We start from the raw sequence: 14,162 nt of genomic DNA on the forward strand, positions 1-14,162 counted from the left end.
TTTTGCCATTTTTGGCACCTCCATGTTGGCTTCATTTGTCAGCCCTGGAGGTTGCCACTTGCTACAAACTGTATGACTGTCCTGCCATTGTGTGTGAGTGATCTTATCTGATTAATCAATATTGTGTTTATCATATAGTATACTTTGAAAGACAACCTGAGGGCTGCTCAAAAAGTCTGCTGGCCACAGTTGGCCCCTGGGCCGGACTTTGGACATGACTGCTGTATACCAACAACAGCTGAACTTGAATACCGTGTACATACAAATCAATGCTTTGCCTTGCTTAGTAATAACAATAATAATACTTTAGAAGCAGCCTCTGTGTCCTGGTTAAGCATATCTGAAAGTTACACCAGGTGGCATGCCAAACAAAATTTTTACACTTGAGCCAGCAGCCCACGCAGCACTTCTATTAGTTTAAGCCTTTTTATTATTCTATGCAAACCTTGCTTAATCTCAGTAACAGAAAGTGAGGAAATGTCCAGTCAGTTTTGCTGTTTCAAAGCTTTGAGACATCTTATCAGCCGGAGCGCTGCAGCCGACATCATCACACACATTACAGCTGAAAATCTCAACATGCGTCTAAGAGCATAACCAGACATCTTCTGAGGAATTTGATTTACTACGCAGAGAGTGTGTGTTTGTGCTGATCTGCTGTAATCAGCAGGGGAACAGGCAATGTCACATATTCCCACTCAGAATCATGTGACAGGGTGCAGAGTCCCATGCAGAAGATGACACACAGAGAGATGAGGATGACTAGGAGTGAAAAGAAGAACATGAGTAGCACTGCGAGAACTGGGATAAAAACTGTTAAAGAGCTCATGACTGCAGCGGCTCCAAAGTAAACTAGAGGAGGTATGTGTGTCAACAGAAAGCTAGACTATGAAACCAACAGCTGCTCCTGCTGAAATCTGATGTGTCCAACTGAAATTTATAGACATGCAGAAAAAAAAGGTAGTATAATTCCTATCATGATAACGGCAATATTCTGACTTGCTGACATAATGATGTCATACCGTCACACTCAGTGTGAAGTCAGTGGCATCGTTAGGCCTGGGCACACAGGTCTGCTGTGAGGAACCATGTTTTAGGGACAGCTCCGGACTTTTCAGACCCTTTTAGCAACTTGAACAACAGCATTGCATCTCTCCCTCATCTCTGTGACGTGTGCACACAGGCAGGAGAGTATGGTTACTGTAGATTATGTTGCCAGGTCATGTTGTCATTAGAGATGCACGCAATTAATCGTCTAAACAATTGAACGTTTGCCCCCTCGCTAGTCGGCACCAGAAATATTTGTCGGTTGAACCTATTACTGTTTTATTCATGTACAAGGCCGCTTAACTGTCATGCAGCCACCCGCCACTAGTGGGGGCTATAGAGCCATCAAGACAGCAGTCCCCTCCCCGCGGTAATGCTCGAGTAGACTGGAGTTTTAAAACAGTACGGTGGGAAATTGGAGAGATGTCCTCTCACAAAACCAGCGCTGTTTGGCAGTACTTTGATCTAGAAAATGAATTCAGCAGCAATTTATCTTTTTTGAGATGTTATATTATTTGTTAAGTTTAAGTGAGTTGTTGTCAGATAATGTGCAGGGTTTACGTTCATACTGCATGGTGCAAAATGCCTCTCATTTCAGCTGAAATTTAATCAGAATTTAGATGTTGTTTAATTAACTTTAAAGTGAATTGCTACCACTTCTGTCAGATAATCTGCAAGGTTCAATGTGCCCCACATTTCAGAGGCAGTTTATTTATTTTAGATGTTATTTTAGTGGTTAACTTTTGACTGAGTTGCCATCATGTTCACATTCATACCACCAGCGCAAAGTGTCTCGTACTTCAGCGGCATTTAAAAATCGACATGGTTGTTGAAGATTGTGATTAAAGGCTTCAAAGGGCTCTTAATGCACACAATGTGTTTTTGGGACAATGTTTCAAATACAATAAATTGTGCTAAATTTTGACTGTTTTCTGAGTGTTTTCCTTTTTTAGACTAGTCGACTAGTCTTAAAGTTTTCGTTTAGTCGCCAGGAACATCTCAAGTTGTCATAAACCTGCAGTAGGGCGTCGCAACTTATTGACATTTTATCGATATCGTGATATGAAACCGGAAATCATCTTAGATTTTGGATTTCGTAATATCGTAAGTGTTGTCTTTTCCCGGTTTTAAACGCTGCGTTACAGTTAACTGATGTAATTTTCTGAACTTACCAGACTGCTCTAGCTGCTCTATTACCTGTTTTTACCCACTTAGTCATTATGTCCACATTACTGATGATTGCTTTATCAAAAATCTTGGGTAAATATTTTGTGAACAGACCAATAGTCAAAATTGCAATATTGCTGCAATATGGATATTGAGGTATTTGGTCAAAAATATTGTTTTATTTGATTTTCTTCACATCGCCCAGCCCTAGCCTGTTGTAATGTAAGCATATGTGAGGTTTGACAAATAACTTCACATATGGAAATGAGAAATAATTTCTTTTTAGTTTTGACTGACTGTTTAAAGGCAAACTGTTCAGTTAATGCTGACATGTAAAACCAATAACGCTTATTTTGTTGCAATTGTATATTCTTGAAATTAATGATAAAATATTTTACAGTATTTGGCAAAAATATGTGCAAAAATACACAGAAATATTGTGGTAATACTCCAGAGCCATATCGCCCACCCGTATTAAAAGTAAATATAAGATAAGAGCTAACACCACAGAGACTCACTAATGTGATTGTGTAGTAATAGGACACTAACCCTTTCTTAAAATCAAAACTGCCCCTATAGTTCATTTGTAGGCATTGATATGGCGATCAAATGTTTCACTTTCAGCCAACCAGTTGTTTTTGGGACAGAGAGATGTCAGAGAAAAAGGGGAGGGGAGAGACAGTGAGAGACACACTTGAGGTTTAGGCCTGGATTCTCTTAGAAGAGACAGACTGCTCCATTTCCAGCCGAGCTCAGAGAAAATGAGCTTCTTAAATGAAAACACACACACGCATGCACATACGCGCGTGTGCACACACACACACACACACACACACACACACACACACGCACATGCACAAACACACACAGGTATAATTTGGGTCCCAATTCCAAGTCGGGAAGAGGGATAAACCATAATATTCAGAGGAAAGCTTTGCCATGGCAACCAGCCTAGCCTGGAAACGGGGTCATGGTTTCCTTTGCAGAGCTGGAGATGCACTGAAGCAGAATGAGCATGTCTGCGAGAGAGAGCTAGTGAGCGAGCGTGTTTGTGTGTCAGTCCCTGTCAACACTGAGGTACTATGCAAGCAGTGAAAGCTGCTACTGATGGTCAGTTTGCAAGGGACCAAATATCTCTGGGCTCGATGCGTGTGTTTGTATTCACACAAGCACATTTTCAGGAGCAAATAACATTACGTATGGCGCCAGCAGCACTGACATGCTTTACTTCCTTACACACAAACACAGGTAACGAGCTTCATTCCTCTAGACACACACACACGTACACGTGTGTACACAAATAATGATCAATTAGTTGTCAATTTGAATAAGGTAACTGATCAGCGTTAGTTTTATTTTGGTTCAGTTTTATTTTCTCAGACTGCGTCATCGGTCAGTTATTTGGTCTCGTCTGAGAGTTTCAGTGCCCAGATAACGTCTGGTATTTCAATGTTGAAACTAGTTGGTATGTCAGTCCGAAATAAATAATTTGTTCAATATGGCATCTCATCGTCTTGCTTTGCTACTGCCCTATTTTTAATCAGGAACCAAGAAAAACATAGTTTAGTAAGATAAGGAACTGACAATGCTCAGAGACTGAGTTGGTATATACATATGAAACATTTAAGATTGTCAAGTACTTTAGCAGATTAGAAAAAAGCTCTTTAAGTTATTTAACGTTTAGTATTTTAGGATACATAATGTTATAATTTTTCCTTTTTTCCCCCTATGTTACCTCAAAATGTGTTCTTGTATTTTTGATGTGTGACATATAGCGGTGTATTGTAATTCTGTAAGGGACGGGCTTAATGTTCTGCATGACAGAAAGTAAAGCAAGCACCAAAGTTAGATAATTTGGTCTGTATATGACTGCACTGCCATATTAGATGACATTAAGGGGCACAATGTGAAAAGAGAGGAGAGAAACAGAATTCTCTCAGCCGTGTTAATAATGTTTAATCTAAATTTAACATGCATCCAAACAAACGCCTTTTTCCTGCTCTCATCCTCGGATGGATATTTTGGTCTAATGTGGGAGGAAACCCACAAAGCTGGAGTCAAGACAAGCAGAGTGCGCTATAATGGGCATTATCTTAATGAGGATTGTGTGTTCATAATTAACAATCATAAATCATCTGTGCACTGGCTCGTTTCTCAAAAGAAATCCTAGACAGCGCTGGGCTCCCTCCAGACTTACTCTTCCATTTTGAATTATTGTTATGTTATAAGGTTGTGATATGGCTCGGCGAGGAATACAGGGCCATGTTTCACACATACACACACCTTTAATTCCCCCCACCCACATTCAGCTAAAAGAATATCAAGGTCAGAGCCAATCAGAGGCAGAGTACACATACAGAGACACACCTGTTAAACATCAAGCGCACCGGTACAACCAATGAAAATGTTAAATCACACTTGACAGATTTTTGGCCCCGACAGTGAGAGTTACAAGCAGACAGAACAGCACACACTTGACCTCATATTACTGCGACAGAATGAGATAAAGTGGGAGAAAAAGAGGCAGAGAATGAGTGGCTACTACTCAGTAAACTTACAGTATTATTTGCTTTGCTTTCATTTTCAAGGTTTTCTTTAATTTTTAAAATCAAATGGAGAAATTGCTCATGGATCCCAAGACAATATCCACTCTAAGCATTTGGTTTCTTGGGTAGCTGAGGTGCAGACTGCTCCATGTAACTAATATCTTGGGTTCAAGTCAGGCCTCTGGCTGCAAGTTGAAACTGTATCCAGCTCCTCTGTCAAATATGTCCCATTTCTCTCTCATATTATTTTCAAAAATAAAACAAAAAATAATGAATTGCTAGGATACACACATGCTCTTGCACCAGTGCTGTGTATTCAGACACACGCACAAACACAGTACGTCATGATGGAGACATTTCAGGACACCCCAGTTTTCCCTCTCGTGCATGCACTCATGCAGATGCAGCCTACATCCCAGCCAGAGCACTTGGGGTGAAAGTGCTTCATGTTTAAGCTGATTTCAATCTAAAACCATATGCTGACAAGCCTTTGTCAGAGTGCCAGCATCCACAGCCAGATGAGATTAAACACACAGACACACACTTACCATCGCCATCATCCCCAACTGCCATGGTTACAGTGCGTTATGGATAGAAACTTCCTGTTGCCTTTGTCTGTATTTGCTCCTCTCCTTCTGTTCTCTCCTTTGTTTTCTCCTCTATCTCCTTTCCACTCTTGTTTGTTCAATCTCTCTCTGTCTCTGTCATCATGAATCAGGGAGAGGCAGTGATAGGCACAGCGCTGTGACTCGCCTACTGCGAGAGATCTCTGTCAGCTTCCTCCCTCAATCCTTTGCCCTCCCTCTCTGCCTCCCTTCCTCCCCCCATTCTCTCAGCAACAGCTGCCTCAAACCCTTCAGAGCAAACGCCAAGAGCTGGTCTAAAAGAGATGTGGGGCAAGGGCGAGTAAAAGTGAATCTGTGTGTATGTGTGTGTCTATGTTTGTGTGTTTTAGTGTATGGTGAGAGTTTGAATCCTGTACTCGCAGCTTGAAATCTTGGTAGGCTCTTGTGTGAGTGTTCAGATAAAAACACCAGCTCAGGCTCACCTTCTGCTCCCCTTTTTGGTAGGTTTTCTCGCCAAAAATAGAGTTGCCTGCGAGCCTCGGGCTGATCAGTGTTACTTGTTGAGAGCCAAACATGAGTTCAGAAGGCAGGCACAAGATAGGGAAATAACAGACTCCAACATTATTTGTTTATCTTACTGAAAGATTCAAATGTGCTTTGCAAATGAGAGTTAATTCTGTTTAGTGCCTTTATGGAGTACTCACAAACATAGGAAACTAGAATCTGAAACCATTTGTTGGTTGACAGAAATTAATCTGCAAAATGAGAGGATTACCTCATCAAATTAGCTGCAGATACCTTTGCTGTTGATCAACTAATTGACCAATCATTTTAGCTCTAAAATTTAATGTCTTTTGTTTTGCACTGTAGGTAGTCAAAGCATGTAACATGAAGAGGAAACTTTGGGCTTTCGATAACTATGACGGGCCCCTTTTACCAATTTTGACGTTATAGAACAAATCATAATCAAGAAAATAATCTGCAGATCAATCAGTAACACCAGCAGCAACAATTTACAGTCGTGTGACTCAACGAATTGTCGCACTGACAAACTGCAGTGGCTGAGAATTACAAACGATTGAAGCTTAAGTACACTTGAGGTGGCAGCCAAGGCCAAACAACCAGGCATGAAGCCAAAGATCACCCTGGTGAGCATCTGTTGCCACTTTCTCCCACGAGTTTTAATATAGTCGAGTTTTTTAAGGAGCTACCTAAAGAAGCGGTGGGTGACACAAAACCAGTGGGTCAGCAGCCCCATTCATATGTGGCTGTTAGGTTTGTAACCTGCTTCTAGGCAGGCAGAGAGTTCTCCTATGCTGCAGGTATAGTGTAGAGCTGTCAGTGTCTCAGGTATGAGGGATGGTTGTGTCAAAGGCGCAACTCAATGCTTTGTTGACCATCTACACCTGTTTCTTCTCAAACTTTCCTCCTATTATCTTTTCCCTAACACTATAAAAGAAATGTGATAGTCTAAAAATAGTAGGTAAAATAAAAATACTGCATCTAGATAATAACAAACGGTGCTTTCATGCCCTGCAAAGCACATGACAGAAGTATAAAAAGACATCCCATTATCATTTAATCATAACAGCAACTTAAGTATGGACTCAAAAACCCAACTTTACCCTGGGGAGATCTCCCTCCATCCCTGCGCTGCCACCAGAGACAGCATCATGGCAACTCCACCAACTACACGCCCTGAGCTCTTCGCCACGTCTCTCCCTATGTCTCTCTTACCAAGTAAACAGACTGCAACAGCCGACCAGGCACCAACCGCTGCCGTCGTCGTTAGACAGATAGAGACTATGACAGGACAGCCTAAAGGTACTAACAGCCAATGACAGGCTCTGCTTGACACCAACAGCAGACCTTACTGAACTTACAGAGAACACATACTCAACTTTTCCTCTTTTGATACCAACTGGCCCTCTCATAAGCCCTTTTCTCTGAGCTCAAATCATAGTTGAGCAAAAGTGGTGCCCGTCAAAACCTCATTCAACTTTACCCTTTCCTGTTATACTCAGATATGCTATGTGCTAGATCTAACTATGATGAAAAGAAAACCAAATTTTTTATGATGGTTAAAAATGTGACTGAGGGAGTGTCACAGTCTTTACAGACAAATAGATACTGTCGGTGAAACTCCGACAACTAGCTAATATTTAGCTACATCAAGAGAAGTTAGCCTAATATCAGATGACTTAAAACAGCCAGATTTGCTTCCTCCTTATTTCTGTGGTCACATTCAAGAGATTTGGAAAAGGACAGGCAGGTTGGCGGCTGACATATTATTAGAATGACCCAGAAAAGATCAAGGCTAACATCCCTCTGTTGATATTATCTCTTAAGGCCATGTGCCACCACAATGGAACTTTTGGTGTTCTCTATTACGATAAACATGATGTCTAGCATCTCATCATGAATATATCCATTCATCTCATACTGTAGTCCTTGCCTTTTTGAAGCTGACAGCACTTTGGGTCAGTCAATTCTGAAATCTCAACTCTGAGAAAGTGCTCATACCAAATATCAATCCAATACCAACACTCTATTTTTCCTAAATTCAAAATTGGCAACTGCAATTATTTCTATACAAGGTAACATTAAGGTAGGGATTGCTGCAGCACTGAAAACAGTATACATATTGGATTGTTACATCTCTATAAAACAATGAATTTGTTGGTGGAACCGACACAATAGGAGCTAACAGCTTCTCTGGCCAACTACCAAAAGAGACCACTTCGTGAATCATTATTCAGTTAACATGTTTCACACATACACTTAATTATTCCATCAGTCAAGTCTAAAAATCACAATTCCAATACATGTGCACGAAGGCAAACTGAACAGTTTCAATGGTGTCAATGAATCTGTAAAGGGATTCTGAAAGGTGAAAACAACAAAGTGAAACATTGCTGTAAGGGATGTCATCAATACCATTAGAACTTTCCATGGTCGAGTGACACTGGGTGAGCCTGAGGCTCCCAGAGATCCACAGCCACACACACAATCTACTGCTGGACAGCAAAGCACTCAGCAGAAGCAGTAGCCTTCAGCTCAGGTCTGGCTCAGCCAGAAACCCAACAGAATAACACACAGACACACACATACACACAGATTAAACCATTAATCCTGTTAGGTCCTCTTACAGGAGCTCATGGCAACAAACTGACACAACCACAAGAGCACATGCGGATAGAAACACGCACAAGCACTCACCAACACACACTCTTTTTAAATACACACCCAATACCTGACAACAGTAAAATCATCTCAACAACATGGCTAAACTTGGTGGCTCTAAGAGACCAGTACATCTGTGGCAATATAAATGAGAGGAGGCACTGACCGTGACTCGGGCTGAGAGCCATGTTGCCTGAATTCAAGGCTTCATCAAAACGAGCGAATAACGTCTGTAACCTGGAGGGACAGAGAGAGAGGAAATGTTAGAACACATCATACACAACAAAGCTAATGAAATAACCAGAAATGCAGAATTGGAAACAGCAAAATGAGACTGAATTAGGAAAACTATATGCAGTGATCCTCCTTGACAGGATCTAGGGCTGCAGCTAACAACCATTTTCATTGTCCATTAATCTGTTTATTATTTAATAGATCAGTTGTTTGGTCTATAAAGTGTCAGAAAATGGCGAGAAATGTTGGTCAGTGTTTCCCAAAGCCCAAGACGACGTTCTCAAATATCTTGTTTTGTTCACAACCTACAGGTATTCCATTTACAAGTTAAGAAACCAAGAAATGTTTACATTTAAGAAGCTGGAATCAGATCATTTTTACATCTTTTAATTGAAAAATACCAAAATTGATTAATAGATTATCAAATTAGTTGGCGATTAAGTTAATAGTTCGCCACTGATTGATTGTTGTGGCTAAAACAGAATCATGACAAAGAAAATGCACACACAGATGGCTGCACACACACACACACACACACACACACACACACACGCACATACATACAGCCCACAGTTTTGACCTAGAGACAGGCAAGGTGCTTTGAATCCCAAGTGAAAGTATCAACAGCAGCAACATGTGGACAGTCTGCCCGCCCGTCTGTCTGTCTGCCTGTCGGCGGGTGGGTGTGTCTATTATGCCAGTCACACTCATGAAGCTGCAGCTGCAACACGACAAGAGTCAATCTGACGTCCTGCATCCAGCACCAAACACACAAAAACACACACAATCCAAAGCCAGATCTCTCAGTCACATGATGTGAAGGTAAGACTGTCTGCATCTTAATAACGCAAAGATCTATTCCAATCACAGACAAGTCCGGCAAAAATAACATCTCTGTACAAATAATAGCCTCAAACATCTTCTGTACACTAAGCGGTGTGGATACATATTGGTTACACATGACTGCTATGACAATAACACAACAAAGACACAATGACCCATGTCCAGTAACATGCCCTGATACCTCCTTGCCAAAGGTTAGCCATGAATGTGAGCACACAAGAATAAGAGTCATACACACCGTCCTCTGTCTGTCTATGTTTATCTTTTGGTGTCTGGGTGCTGGTCCACAACTACAAGGCAGCTTAGCAGCTCCTGTAAAGTGACGACTAGTGTTGCAATGGGCTCCTCCGCCGTGCAGCGTTTTCACGTGGTTCCCCTCCTTTCATTTGCATTTTAGTTTGCCTATTAGGCTCAGAAATATCCCAGCCTTTAGTCCTCTATACTCGTTTGCCTCAGTATTTCCCAGTGGACTGATTAATAGGTTGCTGCGTTGCTGCGCAACATTACATTAGCTCCCATGCTAGTGACACGCTCTGGTCCTCAGCTTCCCTCAGCTCTTTGTATCCAACATGGTGCAGTGGCTCCGTGAAGGAAGGAGGGAGGGAGGAAGGAGGGAGGGAGGGCGTGAGAGAGAGAGAAGGAGCCAAACAGCGAAAGACCAAAGCATGCTACAGGCATACGACAAAGCACCACCTACTGTCGCACATATGTACTGTACGCTGAGCACACACACCCACTAAGAAATCTACACAGTGTTACAAAGCGTTAAATCTCAGGCAGGGTCTATGTGTGCATGTGTGTGTGTGTGTGAGAGAGAGACAAGTGGGCCTGTTTGTGTGACAGCGAAGAGATTCAGTTACCCTTTACATAACCTCCCTCCCAGATCCAGACACACACACACACACATACACACTCGTCAGAGGGGGAGGGGCTTTACAGCTAGCAGCAGACAGAAAGCAAGGCTGCTCCTCCCCCCTCTATGTCTCTCCTTCTCACCCCACTTGCCTATATTCCCTCCCATCTCTTTTCATTCCCACCTCCCTCATCACAACTCTTAATTCCAGGATCCAGTCCTCACACTGCTGCACCTTTTACACTGAGCTCTAAATCTGTGGTGGACGCAGACTGTCATTGAAAAAGGGGTCACTTCAACTCCAGCGAGGTGACCTTCCAGGTAGCTAATTTCTCTTTCGAACAAGATATGTGTGCACGAGACAGGTCCAATGAACGCTCATTCAACCGGCATCTGACCTACTAATAGCTAGTCTATAGTCTATAACAGTACGTCCATACAAATCACTGTTAGGCCTTAGAAATACACACCCTAAAAGGACATCAGAGATATACTGCTTCAAAATTAGGTTTTAGTCAGTTTAGAATCAGGGTCGCCACACATTCTTTAACATCAAATTCAAAGACTTTTAAAGGACTTTCCAGGCCCAATTTCCTCAAATTCAAGGACCAACACAGCATAGTTTGAGACATGGATCAAGGGTAATTAAGGTCAACTTGCAGAGTGTTGCCCTGTGTGATGCTCCAGCATCATAGCTCATCAAAGCTGCTCAGCCCATGACATGAACTTGTATTACATTGTCCAGGCAGAGATAAGGGTTCGTCGACCTTAGCTTTCTTGCTCACTTGCCGCTGTTTAACCTGCATCATTTGACTTCAATCACTCATGCACGCATGTGACCATCGTGCTCCCCAGGCAGGTGGTATATCAAACAATGATGCAACTGCAGAGACACACATGCAAACAGAAACATAGCCTATTTACTATTCTTGCACAAATATATAAATTCAAGGACTTTTAATGACCCACATCTATTTATTTCTGTTTCACTTCAACTTTCAAGGATTTCAAGGACCCATGGGAACCCTGTAGAATCATTAAAATGTTTAAAATTCAATAGCAGTGCTGACTGATAAAACACACACAGAAATCCAGGTAGTGTCTGACCCACATTCAATGCGGGACAGGACGAGCTGGGTCAAACAGACGGGTCAGATGATTCCTGCTGACCCATTCAGACTGACAGCCAGAGCAGGTTTAACCCGTGTCACTGTCGATGTGAAAGGGGTTACCAGGTTCACTGTAGGATGAGTGATCTCATCCGACACTGACTAACAAACAGTACACAGCGTTGTGCTGAGCTCTGACCAGATTAACTGACCTGAATGATGAAATGAAACTATTTTCCGATCCTGTTCTGAACATCCAGGCACCCCTTTAGGGACTAACCTAATTCGGGGTAATAGTAGTTCTTGTCATTAAACTGACACAGTTTGTAAACCACATATTTTAACTTTCACTGCTCGGCTGTGAATCGCAGGAGCCTCCAGACAGAGCAGCCTGCACATACTGTAGATGCTGAAAGGAGAGAACATCTTTAAAACTGCTTACATGTCTTCTGCTCCTTTAATTTGACTCATTAACAGTATTTCACTTTAACAATGCTTTGCTTGTGTTTAACAAATTAAAATTAAAATGTAAAAGTCTCACTGGGGATCCACATTAAAAGTGAGATGTGAGCAGCCCGTGAGTGCTACTCCTTATTCACTTTGACCTCTCTTCGGCCATCTCTGCTGTCAGTACCAGCCGTCTGTCTGTCAGCAGCACTGAGAGGACAGCGGCTGACCAAGCTGTTTTCAGCTGGCTGATTGACAGTCAAAATGTTCTCAACAACAATAGTTTTTGTGTTGGCTTCAGAGGAGGACATTGGTCTAATTTTTACATACGTACTATGCCAGAATATTCCAGGTAGTGAAGCCAGCAAGCTCACATCTACAGGGTAAAAAAACAGGAAGGGTTCCAGGGTTACATGAGCATGTCTCAGAGTCAGTGTGGACTACGAACCTCTGCTCAAAACACTTTGAGCTGTAGGTCTATGCTCAGTCACACTCTGGCAGAATTGAGACACTCGTCCTAATGCACAAGTTTTATTTTTTATTGTTCTATGTATTTCGTATTTTCAGTTTCATATCATAAGAGATGCTTTTAATGTTACAGCCTGTTTTGACCTGTTGAGCATTTGTACAGTGTTTTGACCTGTTGAGCATTTGTACAGTGTAATACAGACGTGTTCAAATGTTCCTTATTTTTATAACAAAAAAATAGTTTACCAAAGTTGTCAGTGGGCAAACTGCTACCTTAGTCCCCAGCAGGAGGACTGTGCCTGTCTTTGGTCTGTTCAAAATAAATGGAAACAAACATCCTTGTTTTTTACATTTGTTTTTTTTCCTGCTCTACTGAACTCACTCTGAACCTTGACTCCTACACAGAGGTTCTGTGTACCGTTACAATCCTTGTTAAGAAATTACCAACTTGTACGGTAACTGACAAAACAGGTAACGCTTTAAAAAAGGTATTACCATGGTGCCACAAGGCATCGGTGCACCCATGTGTGCAACCAATGTAAGAAGTTAGTTGGGAGCCCTAAAAGGGGGGAGGGAGTGTTCGAGAGAGACTATTACTCAAAATGTCCCTTGGAGAATAATTGTTAGTGCCTGTGTCACAAGCTGCTATAATCCAGACATGTCAAAGATTTTATGCAGGCTAACCCTGTGTTAGAAACATTAGTCAAACACAATTCCTGAGTGTTTAAAGAATATCATAAAAGGCAGTCCTCTAGTCAACTCCTCTCATTCTGCTTTCTGTAATGCTCTCTCCACCTTTTCACCTCTTATTCTCGACCTTCTACACTCCGTTTTTCTGTCACAACACCCCCTCTCGAGAGTTGATATGTGATCTGGTCAGCAAGACCCTGGCCGCAGCCCTGCATTCCACCCGGCAACCATATACTAACCCTCACACACAACCTCTACCTCGCCTTCACACCAGCAGTGCTCCAATATTAATAGTGAACACTGCAACAAAACATATATTTATGCTTACCCTGATTCATGAAAAAATGTGTGCATATTTTGAAGAATTCATAATATTTCTACACTACATCAATAGAAGAAGAATAAGCATTGGACAAAAGAGGTCAGACGTAAATCACTGCATCTGTCAGACCTCTACACATAACAGACACATGCCAGTCTGCATAAATCCCACATACACAGACAGTGTGTTTACAGCGGAGACGAACAGGCTTAATATGCGCAACACATGACACATGGTCATGGCCAGCATTCACAGACGCAAGACTCATACTGAGCAGTCAGCACACAACGCTGGCTGCTGATCTCACACACTGGAGACAGAGGGGAGGGGGGGTCACTGTGTGTGCTCAGAATAACCCTCAACCCAGCACATGTAACCAGGACGACCAAAGAGGGACGAAACCACTTGACGGATGTCTTCAGATGACACGAACACACAGACACACTTTCTCCGATTTTTCCTCGACTTTGTTTCTCCACCCAACGCCTTTGTACCCCATCTGCCCCCTCCCACCCTCCTCCCCCTGTCAGTCAGCATTGTGCTCTGGATGAAAGTGCCTCTCTGTGTGTATGAAGGGCAGAGTGGTGCATGGTGTGGCCTGGGACAGACTGAGTGCCAAGGCCATGGGACCCACAGACCGACCACACAACTCATCCCCTGCTGTGCAGAGCAGGCACACGCACGCGCGCA

The 14,162-nt window shown here is 42.3% G+C and overlaps 1 protein-coding gene across 36 annotated transcripts in view; it reads right to left on the bottom strand.

Annotated features, from left to right (window-relative positions):
* clasp2 (cytoplasmic linker associated protein 2) overlaps positions 1-14,162 on the bottom strand; it is a 75,808-nt gene that overhangs the window by 43,974 nt on the left and 17,672 nt on the right. For 31 of the 36 annotated variants that reach the window (XM_078175938.1, XM_078175933.1, XM_078175936.1 and 28 more), the window contains exon 7: positions 8,673-8,743. In XM_078175938.1, coding sequence (XP_078032064.1) covers positions 8,673-8,743 — 71 coding nt within the window. Of the gene's footprint in view, positions 1-5,305; positions 5,496-8,672; positions 8,744-9,821; positions 10,145-14,162 lie in introns of those variants that run through there. The other 5 variants (XM_078175950.1, XM_078175947.1, XM_078175945.1 and 2 more) reach the window with 2 other exon arrangements.

The sequence above is a fragment of the Epinephelus lanceolatus genome, chromosome 16 (genome assembly GCF_041903045.1).
Source record: "Epinephelus lanceolatus isolate andai-2023 chromosome 16, ASM4190304v1, whole genome shotgun sequence".
Taxonomy (NCBI): Eukaryota; Metazoa; Chordata; class Actinopteri; order Perciformes; family Serranidae; genus Epinephelus; species Epinephelus lanceolatus.